Genomic DNA, 21,200 nt, shown 5'->3' on the forward strand with positions numbered 1-21,200 from the left:
TGCCACAATGGCTAAAAGTAAAAGTAAAGAGTAAAAGAGGCAGGTAGAGACAAAAAGACATCTTTGAAAATAGGAGATCAAATCCTACTGAGGAAAATAAAAAAGGAACATAAACTCTGGCAAGTCAAGTGTAAAAGTATAAGTAGACAGGCCAAAAAGGAATTTGAAGAGCAACTAGCAAAAGACACAAAAACTAGCAGAAAAAAAAATTTAAGTACTTCAGAAGCAGGAAGCCTGCCGAACAATCATTGGGACCACTGTAAAAATATATCTACTATACATGAGTTTGTTGTAGACTGGAAATCAGTTTTTGTAGTGCAATAAGATAAACAAGTAATTAAGACGTATGAAAATATTAAACTTACCAAGAAAAATCCCAAGAGAATACCCCTTGCCTCCAATTTCTTCATCCCAAAATGGGATTATTGCTATTACAAATCCAATAAACCATATGGATACAAGGATTATTATTGTCTGATGCTTTCCTGGTTGGATATTACTGAAGGGAAAGACAATTACTAAATATTTTTCTAAAGTCAGATATGTAAACAACAAGACAGAGACCTCTGTAGAAAACATGGCCAGGAAACCCATGATATGATATGGTAAAGTCTCCATCCACAGCACAGCATATTTTTTATTTTGTCCATGGTATTTAATGTCAAAGACTCCAATGAGAACAATCACACACCCATCAGACAATCAGTACCTATTTAAAAAGAAATTTTCACTGTTTATTAAAAATAGTAATTAAATTTAAAGATTTATATACTAAAAATGTTCTTAGAATTGGCCAGATCCTGGCTGACATATGCAGTAATGTAATTTAACCCAGGGTTTGTGACATTAGAATGAATTTGAAGGAAGTGGCTAAGATAGGGTGACCAGATAGCAAGTGTGAAAAATCGGGATGGGCGTGGGGGGTAATAGGTACCTATATAAGAAAAAGACCCAAAAATCAGGATTGTACCTATAAAATTGGGACATCTGGTCACCCTAGGCTGAGATCATGCCATGAATACTGGGTTAGGGCACTGTAGTAAATCTATGAACTGCAGGTAACCGACACCTCTCATTTGAAAATCACATACAGATAGGGAGATGAAACTACAAGCTAGTACTACTTGAGCCAAAGCAGAATTCTATTAGCTTGGAAGTAGAATCAGATTCCATATCCTCTCTATAGGCTAGAAGAGGGCAGCATCACACACTCATTTTATAAACGGAAGACAGTATAAATTGACTTTAAGGAAGTTGCACTTGTTTATAGCATATCTAATTTTGGCCCTGTGTTAATATTGTTCAAATGCAGGCTCTTAATTCCAAAATTATTGTTAGACAAAATATGGTGCATTAATTTGGAGTCAATATAATTTTCTGGCTAATTATGAAACATGGAATTTATAAACCATAGTGAAGTTTACTAGTTGCTAGTGCCAAAACTGAGAAGAATAAGATGGCATGGCACATCACACAATGCATGCAATAGCCAGTCTAGCACTGGTTAACCTTTCTGTTTTCTTGGATGTAAAATTAACAGTAAAATTAATAAAGTGAAACCATTAGGCTGCATAGACTCTTCTTGACCATTTGAATTTAAGGGTTAAAAGCAACTTTCTGCTTATATTTAGAATATTGAAAAATGGGACAAAAATAGCAAAGTTTACTAATATTTTGAAGTTAATGCATTGCTTATATTTTCATCTATAATGTAAATGGTTGAATACTCAAATATACATAGTACAGGGGTCTGTCAGTTTGATTTAAAAATAATACCACTAATATATACTTACAACACAACATTTTGATAGACGTGGTGTGTGTCTTGTTTTCAGCTCTGATAAATGATCTCATTCCAGTGACAAAAAGATTTCCAAAACAGGTAACACAAGCTATGGCCCAGACAAATACTCTAAGAACATTATTAGCCAAGAGGTTCTCAAAATGATGAAATTCCATATATTAATGGTGTGCACATTCGCACATGGAGTGCATAGGAACAATACTGAAACTTTTTGAAATAGCTGAAAGCAAAGAAATGAACATATAAAATTGCTGTTCAAGCACAGGTCAAAGTCACAGTTAAGTATTAGATATGCAATTACACATAAAGACGTGAAAGAGAGGCAATTCTAACAACCAAAATTATGCCTATTGGTTTAAGTAGGAGGTGTAATGTGAATAGCATTTCGCATTAGTCAGTTTAACATGCAGCCAGGGTGTAGCCCTTGATCTGTGGCTGATATTAGAAGGCTTTTTGTCAGATTAGCTCAAAGCTGGTTTTGTTTTGAGAATGTGGCTACTTTGATCTTGTGATCCTAATGCATCCCGTTGCACTAATCCAATTCTGCTGCCTTTCTTTTCTTCATACTGGTTTGACAAAGATGCAGATCTGTTACCATATCTTGGCAGAAAAGATTTTGCCCGGACACCACTTTGCTTTCTACATTAACAGACCGCTGGTGTGTGTGGACTGACTGTAAGTTAATAGTTGACATTTAAGGCCCTCAGCACACTGGGTCTCATGTATGTTACTGAGTTTCTGACAATTCCAACTTCTTAGGCCAGATGGAATGTGGTTTCTGAGGAAGGCCCATTTCTGCAGAAGGGGTGTGTGCGGAAAAGCTCATTCCCAATCTATACTAAAAATAATAGTAAGTTTAAAACTATTGACATTAGGGCTGTCGATTAATCGCAGTTAACTCACGCGATTAACTCAAAAAAATTAACGGTGATTAAAAAAATTAATCGCGATTAATTGCACTGTTAAACAATAGAATGCCAATTGAAATTTATTAAATATTTTGGATGTTTTTCTACATTTTCAAATATATTGATTTCTATTACAACACAGAATACAAAGTATACAGTGCTCACTTTATATTATATTTTATTACAAATATTAGCACTGTAAAAATGATAAAAGAAATAGTATATTTCAATTCACCTCATACAAGTACTGAAGTGCAATCTCTTTATCATGAAAGTGTAACTTACAAATATAGATTTTTTTTGTTACATAACTGCACTCAAAAATAAAACAATGTAAAACTTTAGCACCTACAAGTCAACTCAGTCCTACTTCTTCTTCAGCCAGTCACTAAGACAAACAAGTTTGTTTAAATTTACGGCAGATACTGCTGACTGCTTCTTATTTACAATGTCACCTGAAAATTAGAATGTTGGCGCTCGCATGGCACTTTTGTAGCTGGTGCTGCAAGGTATTTACGTGCCAGATACACTAAACATTCATATACCCCTTCATGCTTCGGCCACCATTCCAGAGGACATGCTTCCATGCTGATGATGCTCATTAAAAAAAGAATGTGTTAATTAAATTTGAGACAATTCCTTGGGGATTACTCCTTCTCTGTTTTGCCCTCATTCTGCCATATATTTCATATTATTGCAGTGTTGAATAATGACCCAGCATGTGTTCATTTTAAGAACACTTTCACAGCAGATTTGGCAAAACGCAAAGAAGGTACCAATGTGAGATTTCTAAGGATAGATACAGCACTCGACCCAAGGTTTAAGAATCTGAAGTGCCTTTCAAAATCTGAGAGGTACATGCTTTCAGATGTCTTAAAAGATCGACACTCCGATGCCGAAACTACAGAACCTAAACCACCAAAAAAGAAAATTAACCTTCTGCTGGTGGCATCTGACTCAGATGGTGAAAATGAACATGTGTCGGTCCACTCTGCTTTGGATTGTTATTGAGCAGAACCCATCATGAGCATGGATGTGTGTATTCTGGAACGGTAGTTGAAGCATGAAGGGACATACAAATCTTTAGTGCATCTGGCACGTAAATGTCTTACGATGCCAGTTACAACAGTGCCATGCAAATGCCTGTTCTCACTTTCAGGTGACATTGTAAACAAGACGTGGGCAGCATTATCTCCTGCAAATTGTAACCAAACTTGTTTGTCTGAGCGATTGCCTGAACAAGAAGTAGGACTGAGTGGACTTGTAGGTTCTAAAGTTTTACATTGTTTTATATTTGAATGCAGGGTTTTTTTGTACATAATTCAACATTTGTAAGTTCAACTTTCTTTATAAAGAGATTGCACTACAGTACTTGTATTAGGTGAATTGAAATATACTATTTCTTTTGTTTTTTACAGTGCAAATATTTGTAATAAAAAATAAATATAAAGTGAGCATTGTACACTTTGTATTCTGTGTTGTAATTGAAATCAATATATTTGACAATGTAGAAAACATCCAAAAATATTTAAACAAATGGTATTCTGTTATTGTTTAACAGTGCGATTAATTGCACAATTAATTTTTTTAAATTGTGCGATTAATCATTATTAATTTTTTTAATCAGTTGACAGCTCTAATTGACATATATTTACCAAAAGGCAATATACATGGGTAGCGTGTGAACCACCGGCTGGGGGAGGCTAGCACTCAGCCGCACCCTTCCACCCAAGGCTCTGCCCCTTCCATGCCCCCTGCCAGAGTCCAGAGCCCCCTGACCGCTGGCCCTTGCCCCAGGCTGGTGCCCCCAGCCCCAGAAGAGCGGGTGCTGCGGCCTCAGCCTCCCCAGCCCCAGAGTGCCAGGAGGGCAGGCAGCGCAGCCACAGCTGCCCTGGCCCCAGAAGGGCGGGCAGCACGGCCGCAACCCCCCCCAGCGCCAGAAGGGCAGGCGGCGCGGCCCCAGCCTTGGAGTGCTGGGAGGGCGGGCGGCATGGCACCAGCCCAAGCCAGGGATACCGCACAGGGAGACTGGAGCAGCACCGAGTGGAAGCAGGATGGGGGAGGGTGTCTGAGGGTGGAGTGTGAGCGGGGCCACACCTAGCTGTTTGGGGAGGCACAGCCTCCCAGTGCTTTTGATACCCACCGTCCATGGAAATATAACTTATAATACTTTATAATAGCATCTATGCTCTTGGTTCTAACATCTCCCAAACCTTTAGAGTGACAGAGTTTGTTTCATGGATCTCTGTTTCTAAAAGATTTATCTTGGTCTGACATACACAGGAGGGCATCACTGCATATTTTGTCAACTCAGATGTTATGTTCCACATGCAAGAACAGTAGCTAAGTTTATGAGATACCCAATGAAGAGCTCATGCATATTTGAAGAAAGAAAGAAAGATTAATATTGTGAATCACGCAGAATCATAAGAATACTCTTACCACCAACAGATAACGAAGGGTCTAATCATCTAACCCTGAGTCAAGCAAATAGTTCCTCTGGTTTCAGTGGAACTACTAGCATGAATAAGGGTTGCAGGACTGGGCATAAAGGCCCTAATACATCAAAGCACTTAAGCATATGCAAAATTTTAAGCATGTTAAGTCCCATTGACTTCAGTGAGACTTAAATATTTGGTTAAACACTTTGTGAAATGCTTTAGGCACATGCTTGAAGTTAAGCCTGTGCTTAAGCGCTTTGCTGAATTAGGGCCCTATAGGGCAGTAATAAAATATTGGCATAAAAATCAAATTCCAAAATCAAACATTTTATCTGTATTTGTATCCATCTGTAATCGTAAAACTTCCCACTCTATTTGTGAAATGATGCACATGGATAATAAATTGTTAATGAATATCAAATGTATAAAAACGTGAAAGATACAAATACTCAACAAAATTAAAATGGGAAAATATTCATGAGAAGACACGATTTTTCTGAAATTATTGTGAAATGTATGAGAGTTGATATGCCAAATGACAGCATGTAGGTGTGGCCCAGCCATTTAGTGGGTGGGTCTGCCAATCATACAGAAATCAATTTAAGTTTCACACTTTGAGGGCATGGGGGAGCTGGGAAAATTATGAAGCTTTCAGTTTTCAAGAAGAGGTGAGGGATGTCAGACAGAGTATAATTTGAGCTCTAGAAACAAAGCAAAGAAGAACACTGCACAGTTGCTGCAGACTGCTTACATTCTGTGTCATGATACAGAGGTAGCAAATGTGAATATTACGAGGGAGCCACAAAAGAAAAAAAAAAGGTAGCTGAGAATGAAGCGCTAGAGCAAAAGATTAAAGATGTTCAGTTAGAGTGGGATTGACCCTATAGTTACTGTCTTGGAGAGGAGAGAGACCTTGTGGCATGTGTCCTGACTGGGGTCAATGAGGTGAGAGAAAACATGACCCCTAAGCTGGGGTCCTCTGCCTCAAAAAGAGGGGAAAAAACGTGTTTTGTAGTTCAGAGGCATCCAATAGTACAGTGTTTCCCACACTTGGGACACCTCTTGTTTAGGGAAAGCCCCTGTTGGGCTGGGCTGGTTTGTTTACCTGCCGCATCCACAGGTCCAGCCGATAGCGGCTCCCACTGGCAGCGGTTCTCTGCTCCAGGCCAATGGGAGCTGCTGGAAGCTGCGCAGGCTGAGGGATGTGCTGGCTACCACTTCCAGCAGCTCCCATTGGCCTGGAGCGGCTAATCGCAGCCAGTGGGAGCCGCGCTCGGCCGGACTTGCGGACACGGCAGGTAAACAAACCGGCCCGGCCTGCCAGGGACTTTTCCTAAACAAGTGGCATCCAAGTTTGGGAAACACTGCAATACTACTACAAACTATGACATGTTATGAAGCTACTGAGACATGACAGTAGAGGAAAATAGTCACGTGAAACTGTTTGCACAAACATATACAGCTCTTCCCCCAGCCAAAATATACGTACTCTTTGCATACAGTAAATTTTTGGGTAACCCTACCTCTCTGATGATGTTAAGCACTTGAAGAGTTATTCTGCTTCCCAGAAGTATGTGTAACTCCAAGTAATCAGGCAGAAACCCCCCCGCCCTGCACCCTGTGTCATAAAAGAGATTATGTGTGGGGAACAGAGGGTGATGCCCTATGGAAATATGAATTACATGGAGAAATGTATTTTTCTTTATTTTATGTGTATAAAATGATATACTTAATATTTTTTGCAGAAACAGGACTCCATTGTGACAAATATTTTAGTATTTAATAATATGGAAAGACTTAATAATCAGAGCTATTTTGTACATTCGTATATGTTAAAGAAATGTCACCATGATGTCTGCTATTTTCCATACATACATGTAGGAAAGGTTCCTCAGAGGCTGAAACATTCTTGAATTTATATTTGGAATCTCTCTAGTTTCCAGGTCTCTGGAAAAGAAGTAAATTTCGTTATCTATAAACAAACTTTAAAATAGTTTTATTTTAGTTATCATCTCCTGAATTACACAAACAAGTGTATTTCCCAAATCACAGGGTAATAAGTAGCCTGTGCACAATGCACTGTATGCTATTTCAACAAGACTACTCTTAGGGTAGGTCCATACTTACCCGCCGGGTCGACGCGGAAAGTTCGACTTCTCAGAGTTCGAACTATCGCGTCTAATCTAGATGTGATAGTTCGAACTCCGAACGCGCTCCCGTCGACTCCGGAACTCCACCACCGCGAACGGCGGTGGCGGAGTCGATGGGGGAGCCGCGGAGTTTGATCCCGCGGCGTCTGGACAGGTAGGAAATTCGAACTAAGGTAGTTCGACTTCAGCTACGCTATTCGCGTAGCTGAAGTCGCGTACCTTAGTTCGACCCCGCCCCCATAGTGTAGACCAGGCCTTAGTATTTTTTTCATCACAGTGAGCTTGTTTATGGAAGAGTATAGAATCATAGAAATGTATAGGACTGAAGCTACCTTGAGGTCATCAAGTCCAGACTCCTGTGCTAAATTGTCTAGTAAACCTAGATCATCCCTGACAGGTGTTTGTCCAACCTGTTCTTAAAAACCTCCAATTAAGAGGATTCTACAACCTCCCTTGGAAGCCTATTCCAGAGCTTAACTATCCTTATAGTTAGAAAAGTTTTCCTAATATCTTACCTAACTCTCTCTTGCTGCATATTAAGCCTATTACTTCTTGTCCTACCTTCAGTGGACGAGGAGGACAATTGATCATAGCCTCTCTAATAAAATAAAACACTTAGTCTTCAAATTTGTTATTATCAAGTCCCCCCTCAGTCTTCTTTTCTCAAGACTAGACATGCCCAGTGTTTTTAACCTTTCCTCATAGGTCAGGTTTTTAAAATCTTTTATCATTTTCATTACTTTCCTCTGGGTTGTCTGCAATTTGCCCACCTCTTTCCTAAACATGGCACCCAGAACTGGACACGATACTCTAGCTCAGGCCTCACCTATGCCAAGTAGAGCAGGACAATTACTTCCCATGTCTGACACACGACTTTCTTGTTAACACACCCCAGAATGATATTAGCCATTTTCACAACTCATCACATTGTTGCTTTACATTCAAGTTGTTATCCAATATAACCCCCAGATCCTTTTCAGCAGTGCTACCACCTAGCCTGTTATTCCCCATTTTGTAGTTGTACATTTGATTTTTCCTTCCTAAGTGTAGTACTTCGCTCTTGTCTTTATTGAATTTCATCTTGTTGATTTCAGACCAATTCTCCAATTTGTCAAGGTCATTTGGAATTCTAATCCTGACCTCCAAAGTGCTTGCAACCCCTCCCAGCCTGGGGTCATCTACAAATTTTGTAATCATACTCTCTGCTCCATTATCCAAGTGTAGGGAGCCAGGGTGGCTTCCCTCCGAACCTGAGGGTAAAAAGCCACTCTCTCAACCTGAGTGGGCGGGGCCAGGCCAAGCTTGCTCCACCCCCCGGAAGGGGAGGGGTGGAACAGGAAGTACAAAGGGCGGGGCCCTTAGCTCAGTCAGGGCAGCACCAGGGAGGGAGGCAGATGCAGACTGCACGCTGCTCCCTTCAGACCCTGCTGCCACACCAGGGGAGGCCCTGGATCAAGGGAAACCTGAGCTGGAGGAAGGACTGGGCCTACCAGGACTGCCTGCCGCCGAGTACTCAGACGAACTGGAGGAGCCAGAGCCAGGGGGAGAGCTTGAGCTGCCAGCAACGGTCTACCCGGAGGAACTGGAGGGACCAGAGGGACGCACAATCGGGTAGGAAGTAGCCCAGGGACAGAGCGACACTGCGGTGAGTCTACGTTGCGGACAGACCCCCGCTAACCCAGCGGCGGGACCCTCGTCTCGCCCCGGTCAGGGCCCTGGGCTGGAACGCAGAGGTGTAGGGTGGGCCTGCGTTCCCCTACCCGGCCAGTCCACCTCAGGAACCGGGCCCCGACAGCGCTACAGACTCTTGCCGGCGCTCCCCTGCCTGAGGGGCGCGCTACAGACTCTTGCCGGCACTCCCCTGCCTGAGGGGCGCGCTACCGACTCTTGCCGGCGCTCCCCTGCCTGAGGGGCGCGCTACCGACTCTTGCTGGCGCTCCCCTGCCTGAGGGGCGCGCTACCGACTCTTGCCGGCGCTCCCCTGCCTGAGGGGCGTGCTACCGACTCTTGCCGGCGCTCCCCTGCCTGAGGGGCGCTACAGACTCTTGCCGGCGCTCCCCAGCCTGAGGGGTGCGCTGCAGCCGTTTGCCGGTGTTCCCCCTGCCCCGGGTTCCCCCCGAGACCGGGCGGGGCTCAAGCCGGCCAGGGGGAAAGTAGCTCACCACCGCCCCTAGCGGTGGTAGGCCAGGCGACGCAGTTTACACCAAGCCATTAAAGAAAATATAGTACTGGACCCAGGACTGATCCTTGCAAAGCCACAGTAGATACACCCTCCCAGTCTGATAGCAAACCATTATTAAGTATGCTTTAAATATGATCTTTCAACCAGTTGTGCACCCACCTCATAGTAATTTAATCTAGACCACATTTCCCAGAGTTTGCTTATGAGAATGTCATGGGGGACTGTGTCAAAAGCCTTTACTAAAAATCAAAATATATCATGTCTACTGCTTCTTCCCCATCCCTGGGACAGTAACCCTACCAAAGAAGGAAATTAGGTTGGTTTGGCATGATTTGTTCTCGACAAATTCCATGCTGGCTATTCCTTAGAACCCTATTATCCGCTAGATGCTTACATATCTATTGTTTAATAATTTGTTCCAATATTTTTCCAAGTATTGAAGTTAGGCTAACCGGTCTATCATATTCCAGGTCCTTTTTGTTTCCCTTTTTAAAGACAGGCACTATGTTTGCCCTTCTCCAGTCCCAGAGGATTTCACCCATCCTCCAGGAGTTCTCAAAGATTATTGCTAACAGTTCCAAGATTTTTTCAGCTAGTTCCTTAAGTATCTTCAGATGAATTTAATCAGTCCCTGCTGACTTGAATACATCTAACTTATCTAAATATTCTTTAACCTGTTCTTTTCCTATTTTGGCTTGCCTTCTTTCCCTCTTGTTAAGTGTGTTCAGTAGCTGATCTCCCTTAACCTTTTTAGTGAAGACTGAAGCAAAATAGCCATTAAACACCTCAGCCTTCTTGATGTCATCTGTTAAGGGGTCACCTTTCCCACTAAGTAAAGGAAAGTGTAGGTCTTCTGTCTTTCTCTTGCTCCTAATGTATTTAAAGAGTCTCTTCTGATTGCCTTCATGTCCCTTGTTAGGCGTAACTCATTTTGCACCTTAGCCTTTCTGATTTTGTCCTTACAAGCTCGTATGTTTCTTTTATACTCCTCCTTAGCAATTTGTCCACGTTTTCATATTTTGTAGGATTCCTTTTTGATTTTCAGGTCATTAAAGAAAGTGCTTGATGGTGCTATATTGGCCTATTTACTATTTCCATATGTCATATATAACATATGTTTTGTCTCCACTAATCTGGGATTCACTAATTTGAGTTCCAGTGATATGAGATCTCAGTCTCAAAGAACTATGATTTCCTGGCTGATTATTAGGGTTATTGTGCCCTGAAATCCTTAAAGAATACACCATGTTTATAAAGGAATGAAGGGAGTCCAATAGAATATTGTAAATATGCCAGATATCCAATTCTTTATGGCACTACTTTCAGCAAAATTATAACAGAAAATATTTTAAGGATATCAAAAATGTAAAAAAAAGCAAAACAAACAAAAAACAAAAAAGACAATCTCTCCTCGCTGCCCCCAAAATATACAAAAGTCTTTGAGTCCAAATAGTCTCAAATGATTTAGAAAATGTAGTTTCTGCCTTGTTTTGGAAACTACTGTTCAAAAGACTGTACATTCACAAAGAGTGTATAGTTCAAATAACTACAGATGTAAAGCTTTTTAAATCAGTCAAAACTTAGTGTATTGATTTGATTTTAAATAAATGCCCCAGTTCAGTGATTTCTATATTCATCACCATGTTCAGGTTCCCTGCTGATATCTTAAAGGAATCCGTTTTTGAAAGACACATTATAGTTAACAATAGCATATAGCAGTGTGACAGATTTATAAAAAGAACAGGAGCTGAGGCCACAGGATCATTAGGGGAGGAGATGAAGGAGCACACCAAGTGACTAAATTGTAAAGCTTTATTAATAAAATAACAGCGGTGAGTGCAGGGTGCTCCCCATGTCACTCAGAGGAAGGAAGGAAGAAAGCGTTAGTGCCCGTACACTAACCTACTTTCATACTCACACACGCACAACCCAAGCCTGGCCAAGCCTGAGTATAACGTAAGAAGAAAAAGGAGAAGGGTAGACAAGAGTTCTGTCCTGTGCACAGGCCGTCTAGGGTCCACTGTCGATCTCTGACTTGCTTCGGCTCTCAGGAGGGTTTTTAAGTCCTGGATTCTTTAGGGGGCATTTTGTTCAGGGACCTCTGTTCCCCGTGCTCTTTGTCCCAGTCCAAACCAGCTTTCTGTGGCTTCCTCCACTTTCCCAAAACACACCAGCTTTGAGACTTTGTTTTCCCCCTCGCTGGCCTTCATTGTCTCACTAGTTTTCACAGCCTCTGAAGTCCTGCTTAGCTTAGTTTTCCTTTCTCACGGCTGATCAGGGTTGGAATCTAGTCTCCTGTGTTTCTTGTCCAGTAGCTGAGAGTCGGTTGTGTGCAGTGGCCTTGGGCTGAAGTCAGCCTCTTATCTTCGGACCTAGCTGGAGCATCGAGTTAACCCATTCCCTTTTCTCTCCCTCCTTGTTTGGCCTCTTGAAACCTACAAAGAAACCTTTCATTCCACACTCACACCTTTAACACTTCCTGAAATACCTTGCAATGCCTGCAACAGCATTAGCAACATACAGTGCTGATCTGCCTTCAAGGGGACCCCCTGAGGGAGGAGGCCATTGGGTTGTGACAGCAGTCACACATTCATGCTCTAAGTTTTGTGGATAAATTTTAAGACTAATTTTGTTACTTTATATAGAGAAAAAAGTGTAATTGGACCTGGTTAACTTGCATCTTTTAGCAACCTTCTCTTAACTGGGATTTAAAAAATTAAGATTAAGAAATAAAACTTGTACCTGTGTATGACAATAAGTACCTGATTTATCTGTATGCCTTGATGCCATTGGGAGACGTACATGCACAGATAAACCAGGTATAGATTAACCATACCTACCAGTATTCCATTAACATAAACTTCAGTCCAATTTACAATAAATTATAAATTTAGCTTGTTATAGATTGATGTTTATCATATGAATCTACTTGTCAATGGACAACCAAAAAGGATGCAGAAATTCTGCCATATATTTCATGTTATGGCAGTATGTGGGTAAAACCAGAGCAGGAGACATACGATTGTTCCCCAAGGAGTTAAATCACAAATTTAATTTGCACTTTCTTTTTAAACAAGCATCATCAGTATGTCCTCTGAAATGGTGGCCAAAGCATGAAGGGGCATATGAATGTTTAGCATATCTGGCACATAAATAGTTTGCAATGCTGACTACAAAAGTGCCATGCAAACACCTGTCCTGACTTTCAGGTGACATTGTAAATAAGAAGAGGACAGCATTATCTCCTGTAAATACAAACAAACTTGTTTGTCCTAGCAATTGACTGAACAAGAAGTAGGACTGAGTGGGTTTGTAGACTCTAAAGTTTCACATTGTTTTATTTTTGAGTGCAGTTATGTAACAAAAAAATCTACATTTGTAAATTGCACTTTCACGATAAAGAGATCACATCATAGTACTTGTCTGAGGTGAATTGAAAAATACTATTTATTTTGTTTATCTTTTTTACAGTGCAAATATTTGTAATAAAAATATAAAGTGAGCACTGTACACTTTGTATTCTATGTTGTAATTGAAATCAATATATTTGAAAATGTAGAAAAACATCCACAAATATTTATAATAAATTTAAATTGGTATTCTATTATTAACAGTGTGATTAAAACTGCGATTAATTGAGATTAATTTTTTTAATTGAGTTAATATGTTTTGAGTTAATTGCTTGAGTCAACTGCAATTTACTTTCAGCATATATACCCATTCATATTTCAAAAGAGTTCCCTGTGTTCCTAATGCTATCCTGCTTCTGCAGTCTCTTCCAGGACTGGAAGATTTATAGGAACAGTTACACTCACTATATTTGTTCTGTGAATGATCATGAAATGAAGCACTGGAATGTACTTAAAATAATCCAAATAGAAAAACCCTTCTGATTCAGACACCATGTCTTGGCATCCTCACTTCGGGTCACAGCACAATGCAGGCTTTGAACATCAATGATTTTCACGGTGAGGCAAGACAGGGGAAAGGTATCAAAAGATGACGCATAGGAGAGCTACTAAGAACAGTTTGTGGTTAGTACCAACTTCTATCTGAAATGATCAGAGCCTTTTGAAGTAAAGAATTGCCTTTTTTGCTTAGCAGAGCATTTTGAACGTTCAGACAGATATAAGACGTTTTCCTCTTCTTTAACAAAAACAGAATAGCTAGAAACTCAACCATACAAAATTAATGTTTAACTTTCCATTTCTGCAGATTACTGGAAAAAGCCCATATAGTATATGTGATGGTAATAATTTTAAAGTTGTACTATATTCTTGTGTTTCACCTGCAAACATGAGGAGTCTGTAATAAGTATTTTTGTCAAGAACGTGACATGTAGAAGAGAATCACAGATTGAGCATACAAGCGCAGACCTTGACCCTAAGTAGGGGGAAACAGAAAATCTTTTGAATTCAAACTTTTATAGCATCCCTATTTTATAAAATATGATTGCTATGAATTACCTTTATTGAATCATAGCAATCTGAAAGAAAGCTTTACAGAGGAATAAATTGCAGCAAACATTCTGGAACATAAGACCTACCATACTGGGTCAGACCAATGGTCCATCTAGCCCAGGATTCTCTCTGATAGGAGATAGTACTAGAGCTTCAGGGGGAGTATACAGAACAATTTGGAGAGATCAACCTCTGTGTATTCCTCCTGGCTTCTGGCAGTCAGAGATTTAAGGTCACCCTGAGTCTGGGGTTACATCCCTGACCATTTTGACCAATAGCTATCTCTCCAAGAACATATCTAGTTTTTTCCTTAACCCAATTATAGTTTTGGCCATCACAAAATCCCATGGCAATGAGTTCCACAGGTTAATTGTGCACTGTGTGAAAAAGTACTTCCTCTTGTTTGCATTAAATATGCTGCCTATTTATTTCATTGTGTATTGTGGGAAAGGGTACAAAAATTTCTCTTTTCATTTTTCCCACACCATTCATGATTTTGTAGACCTCTACTGTATCTCCCCTTAATCATCTCTTTTCTAAGCTGAACAGCCCTAATAATTTTAGTCTCTCCTCATATTGAAACCATTCCATACCCTTAACCAGGGCTGGATTTCCAATTAGGCACAGTAGCACATGCATAGGGGGGCTGGCATTCTAGGGGGGTTGCCAAGTATGTGATTTTCTAGCCCAGTTGGACTATTTTTAGCTGACAGTTGCCAGGGTTTTTTAGCAGTTAAGAGTTGTGGTATTTTGGTCTATTTTGCTGCCCTGCTGCCACTGGCCACACTATGGGGAGTTCCTGGGAGGGAGCCTCCTGATCTGCCCCATCCCCTGCTGACGTGCCCCACACACCACTTGTCTCACGTCGTGCCCCCCCTCCCCTTAGGTGATGTTTGCAGCATGCGCAGAATTCTTGTCAAAGTGAGGCAGAATTTTTTTTCCTGCAGAAAATGTGGTGTAGTTCCACCTTTTGCCCACCAGAGGCCACTGTGGCAGCAGAACAGCTTGAGTTGGTTGAGGCTGACGGGTCTGATGGGTGCAGGGCTGGCCTTACCATGGGGCGAACTGAGGCGGCCGCCTGAGGTTCCGGACTGTGCGGGGGAGGGGCACCACTAGGACCCAGAGTGTAGAAAATTGTGTCTGCTGCGGGTGCATATGTATTTTCTCTTCTCTAGATGCACAGAGATGGTGGAGTGCTGTGCTGGAGGAAGGAGGGCACAAGAGACATAAGAGGCAGGCAAGAGAAAAGGTGAGAGGGAACAACAGAAAGCAGCAGGAGCTGCAGGGAGAGAGAGGAGGAGGAGCCTCTTATGTACCTCCCGAGCACCCCCAGGAGCCTGGACTGATTAACACCAGCTTCTTGGGGAGCTTCCTGTTTCCTGCTGCTTCCCTGAACCCACTTGAGGAGAACAGGCAGTCAACTGAGTAGTAGGAGTCAGTTAGGCCCTTAAGACACTGATATCTTCCCTCACTCAGGCCCTGCTACCAGCCTGCTTATTTATCCCCTTCAATTGAGTGTTGAGAGCAACTATAGCTAGCACAGAACAGCAGTCATGAGTGAAAGAAGAAAACGCCCCTCTGGGGCAACATTCAGAAAAAGAAAGAAAGCAAAGGAAGCTTTTCTATCTAAGCAGGAAGGAGCTCTCCTGAGATACATGGGCACAAATGTTCATGGTGAGCCTTCCGGCCCCAGTGAGAATGTGAGTGGTGAGGAGATGCCTGATCTTGCAGTTAGTCAGAGTGCAGGTGACCTGGCAGCTACTGCAGCATCCATCTCAAATGGATGTAACCATGCACATTCCTGAAGAAAAGTGTAGATCAGGGAAGAGTGTGGTGGAGGCGCAAGAAACAGCTGCTGCTGCGTTTAGTTCCTTAAGTCTAGATGATCCAGGACTGTGGACCCACTTGAGCAGTAGCCCGAAGGACTTCCCTGTACTGCATAGGCCACAGCAAGTGAAAAACTTCATGTTCCCCAAAGACAATGAAAACAGAAGTTTCCATCCAACCATTACTGGCATGAAATCCCCAATGGTGACAAACTGGAGAGGCCATGGCTTATGTACTCAAAAACCCAGAATGCTGCATACTGTTTTTGTTGCAAACTCTTCCAGTCGACTGTTCCAGCCACATTGGGTTCTACAGGAACAAAGGACTGGAAAAATCTGACTAGAAATCTGGCATGCCATGAGAAGGCAGCAAATCACCAGAGAGGATTCCATAGATGCAGGGCCGGCTCTACATATTCGGCCGCCCCAAGCAGTCATGCGCGGGAGATGCCCCGGAGCCCCAGGAGCAGCGGACCTCCCGCTGGCTTGACTGGTGAGGGTCCGCTAGTCGCGCGGCTTGGCTGGACCTCCCGCAGCTGCGGACGGTTGGCTGGTCCGGCGGCTCCGGTTGAGCTGCCGCAGTCATGCCTGCGGGAGGTCTAGCCGAGCCGCGCGATCAGCGAACCGTCCGCAGTCATGCCTGCGACAGGTCCGGTCGTCCCGGGGCTCCGGTGGACCTCCCGCAGGCATGACTGCGGCAGGTCCGCCCGCCCAATCCGCCGCCCCTGACGACAACTGCCACCCCACGCGCATGCTTGTCGCGCTGGGGTCTGGAGCCGGCCCTGCATAGATGGAAAGAGCTTTAGATGAGACTAAGATTAAAGGCCACCATAGATGATCAGCATCAAGAGAAGATTCCATCAGAGTCTCTTTACTGGCAAAATGTTCTGAAAAGGCTCATTGCTATTGTGAGAATGCTTGCTACCCAAAACCTAGCATTGCGTGGCACTTCAGATCAGCTGTATGTGCCAAACAATGGAAACTTCCTTAAAATTGTGGCGCTGATGGCTGAGTTTGATGCTGTACTCCAGGAGCATCTAAGACGAGTCACCACCCAAGAAATGTACGCACACCACTACCTTGGAAAAACAATTCAAAATGAGATCATACAGTTACTGGCAACAAAAGTCAAACAGAAGATCGTGGCAGATCTGAAGTCAGTAAGATATTACTCTTTTATTCTGGACTGCACATCTGACATTAGCCATATGGAACAAATGACTTTAATGGTGCGTTTTGTAACAACAGAAGCTAGTGAAAATGTCCCTGCAATGGTGACTATCAGAGAGCATTTTCTAGAATTTATTGACACTGATGATACTACAGGAGCTGGTATGACAAATGTGCTTCTTAAAAAGCTGGAAGATACAGGAAGTGAGATAGCTGACATGAGAAGTCAGGGCAATGATAATGGTGCCAACATGAGAGGAAAGAACAGAGGAGTGCAGACACGGATCCGAGAGTTAAACCCTCAAGCTTTTTTTTTGTCCCATGCAGTTCTCATTCATTGAACTTGGTGGTCAGTGATACAGCATCAGCTTCTGGTGAGGCTGCTGAATTTTTTAATGTAATTCAGAACATCTATGTATGTTTCTCTGCATCAACTCATCAATGGCAAATTTTGAAGCAACATCTGGGAACATCCTCTCTGACACTGAAACCACTGAGTGCCACATGATGGGAAAGTTGAATGGAGGTGATAAAAGCCTATCAAACACCAGATTGGGAAGATAGATGATGCCATAGTTGCCATTATGGAGGATAATGCTATGACAGGAACTGTTTGTGGGAGAACAGTGGCAGAGAGAAATGGAATCACCAGAAACATACATAACTTCAAATTTCTGTGTGGCGTAGTGTTGTGCCATGACATACTGTTTGAAATAAATGTTGTAAGCAAGAGACTCCAAGGTGCTGACCTTGCTATATCTGCAGCAATGGAACAACTGGACAAAGCAAAGTCATACCTACAGTCTTACCGGTCAGATAAGGGATTTCAAAACGTTCTGAAGAGTGCACAGAAATTGGCAGAGGAACTTCACACTGAAGCTATTTTCCCACCCATTCAAGAATACAAGAGTCACCGAAGAAGAAGACATTTTGATTACGAGGCACGGGATAATCCCATAAGAGACCCTGTGATGAAGTGGGACTGTTCTTACTGGGGTCTGTGAATGCTGTGTTGGTGCCTCAGTGCCCCCTGTGCAGTTCCTAATATCTAGGTGGTGGATCAGGGTGTATGATTGCTGCAGAGGAAGAGGCCAGTGCACCTGAATGCCTGACACTCTGTCTCCTAGCAACTGATGGCCTGGGCCCCTCTTCTGCAAAGGTGCCCTTAGAGACAAAGGGGTCAGGTGACCTCCTGGCCCGGGAGAGGGGGTTGGGCAGACTGGAGCTGGCTGGGGAAGGAAGGGAAGGACAGACAGGGCTCTGAGTTCCCAATGGGGGCTGTGGGGCTCCTGGGACCCCAAGATGGACCTAACAGGGGGGATCCTGTTATCTGTGCCTGCAAGACCGGTGTTGGACTGTGTTCCTGTCGTCTAAATAAACCTTCTGCTTTACTGGCTGGCTGAGAGTCCTGGTAAATCGCAGGAAGCCGGGGATGCAGGACCCTGACTCCCCCACACTCCGTGACAACTGGTGGCAGAGGTGGGATCTACTGCACCCCGTGGACGGCGCTTCCTGCAGTAAGTGACTGGGGAGCAGTAAAACGAAGGGACGATTGTAGGGGTGATTAGCCCCTGGGAGTGTGTGACCAGAGAGAAGGACTTTGCAGTAACAGGGTCCCCCAGGGGATTGCAGCGAGCGGTCCCAGGGGCGGAGGAGGCTGCAGCTCGACCCTGGCAGAGAGGTGGTGACCTCAAGGACTGGCACAGTAGGGGTCCCCCTGGAACCCGTGGGGGGCAGCAAGCACCCCGGCCTGCGAGTGGCCAGCAGAAAGATGTATGCCAAGCGGCGCAAGTGCGACCTGGTAGAGCTGTGCAAGCAGAGGGGGCTACGCAGTGAGAAGCTCACCAAGGACCAGCTGATTGCCCAGCTAGAGGAGGGAGATCGCGTGAATGAACCGATCCCTGTCTCTGAGGGAGGCAGCCTGGCAGATGCAGCGCAGGCACCAATGTCTGTCCCCCCTGGGAGTGGTCAGCCGGCTGCTGAGGGCTTCCTGAGACCCCCCCCCCTTCCTAGGGGGAGGGTGAGGAGGAGATCAGCGGCTACCGAGGGCACTGTGAGCTCCCCGGCCAGCAGGGGATGGCGAAGCTCACCCCCCAGCAGGGGATCGTCCCGGCGACGCTCATCCATGGAGCGCATGCGGCTGGAATGGGAGAGAGAGCTAAAACTGAGAGAGCTGAAGGATCGTGAGGAACAGAAGGAACATGACCAGAAGGAGAAGGAGAGACAGAGGGAACATGAGGCGCGACAGAGGGAGCAGGAACTGAAGGAGAAAGAGCGACAGCGTCAACATGAGCTGGACCTGGCAAGGCTGGGGGACAGCAGGCCCCGGGCTGCGGTGAGTGAGGGGGGGCCCAGGACTGCGCGGAGCTTTGATAAGTGCATCCTGGCCCAGCGTAAGGAGGGGGAGGACATGGATGACTTCCTGGATGCCTTTGAGACGGCCTGCGAGCTGCACCAGGTAGATCCTGCAGACAGGCTCCGAGTTCTCACCCCCTTACTGGACCCCAAAGCCGTGGCATTGTACGGCCAGCTGGGAGAGGAGGAGAAAGGGAACTATGAACTATTCAGGCAGGCCCTGCTGCACGAGTTTGGGCTGATTCCTGAGATGTACCGGGAGAGGTTCCGGAGTCAGGATAAAACCCCTGAGCTCTCTCATCTGCAACTAGCCGTCTGCATGGAGGGATACGCCAGCAAGTGGGCAGATGGGGCCCAGACGCCAGGGGACGTGATTACACTGCTGGTACTGGAGCAGCTGTATGAGCGGTGTCCATCCGACCTGAGGCTGTGGTTGAGGGACCAAAAGCCGGAGAACCCGCGACATGCAGGACGGCTGGCTGATGACTTTGTGAAGAGCCGGTCGGGGGGTGGCAGGGAGGAGCCCCAAAGGAACAGGCCCGCCGCGATGCAGAGAGAGAGTCAACCTGGGACCCCCCAAAGGGGGAATAGGGAGAACCCCCTCCCAAGGGGGACAGCCAGCGCCAGGGACAACCACCCGATTCGAGGGGACCAACGGGACATGAGCTGCTATCACTGTGGCCAGAGGGGCCACATACGGGCCCAGTGCCCCAGGCTCAAGGACAGACTGAGCAGACCGACCCCACACCGGGTTAACTTGGTAGAGACCCAGCCGGATGAGGGGCAGCGTTCGCAGGAAAGGGGGGCTGGCCGCGTACCACCTGCAAAGGAGGGAGGGGTGCCCCAGGTCAGGTCCTCTGAGGGGCTGGATGCTACAGGCTCTGAGTTTTGGGTTTACAGGGTGGGCACAGGGCTGCCCCTCCGGAGCGAGTGCCTTGTTCCCCTGGAGGTAGATGGGAGGAAGGTCACTGGGTACTGGGACACGGGCGCAGAGATGACGCTGGCCCGGCCCGAGGTGGTGGCCCCAGATTGAATGGTGCCCAACACCTACCTGACCCTGAGGGGTGTAAGCGGGACCCCATTCAAGGTGCCCATGGCGAGGGTGCACCTGAAGTGGGGGGCCAAGGAGGGCCCCAAGGACGTGGGGGTACACCCACAGGTGTTAATGGGGGGGGACCTCGAGGACTGGCCAAGCAATGGCCGGGGTGCCCTGGTCGTGACCCGTAGTCAGAGTCGGCGCAGGGCACTGCGCCCTGACAATGGGGAAGGTACCCTGCCCGAGGCGCAGGACCCTAACCTGGTGGGGAGGGAATGCCCAGAGACACGGCCCAGAGAGGCTGTGGCCTCAGACCCAGACGGTGAGAGAGAGCAGGTCCCCATCCCTGTCCCAGCTGCTGAGTTCCAGGCCGAGGTGCAGAAAGATCCCTCCTTGCGGAAGATAAGGGACCTGGCCGACCTCGGTGGGGGACAGATCATGGGGGGAGGTGGCCGGAAAAGGTTCCTGTGGGAGAAGGGGTTCCTGTACCGAGAATGGGCTCCCCCAGGGAAAATGGAGTCGGGGGGATCAGGAGGCAGCTGGTGGTTCCACAGAAGTATCGCCGCCAGCTGCTGTGCCGGGCCCATGACATCCCCCTCGCAGGGCACCAGGGAGCCTGGCGTACCCAGCAGAGGCTGCTACGGAGCTTTTACTGGCCTGGGGTCTTTACCCATGTCCGGCAGCACTGCCGCTCCTGTGACCTCTGCCAGAGGGGGAGGAAGGCCCGAGACAAGGGGAAAATGGCTGTAGGACCCTTGCCCAGCACAGAGGAGCCTTTCCAGAGGGGGGCCAGGGTCAAAAGGGGGGCTCTGAACCAAGAGAGCCCAAATCACAGCCCCCCAGCCTGGAACGCGGGGAAAAGACCCCA

General features: G+C 45.4%; 1 protein-coding gene across 1 annotated transcript in view; it reads right to left on the reverse strand.

The window, feature by feature from the left end:
* RXFP2 (relaxin family peptide receptor 2) overlaps positions 1-21,200 on the reverse strand; it is a 38,635-nt gene that overhangs the window by 2,916 nt on the left and 14,519 nt on the right. The window contains 5 exon segments of the mRNA XM_045001826.1: positions 366-677; positions 680-709; positions 1,794-1,944; positions 1,946-2,024; positions 7,029-7,100. Coding sequence (XP_044857761.1) covers positions 366-677; positions 680-709; positions 1,794-1,944; positions 1,946-2,024; positions 7,029-7,100 — 644 coding nt within the window.

The sequence above is a fragment of the Mauremys mutica genome, chromosome 1 (assembly GCF_020497125.1).
Source record: "Mauremys mutica isolate MM-2020 ecotype Southern chromosome 1, ASM2049712v1, whole genome shotgun sequence".
Taxonomy (NCBI): Eukaryota; Metazoa; Chordata; order Testudines; family Geoemydidae; genus Mauremys; species Mauremys mutica.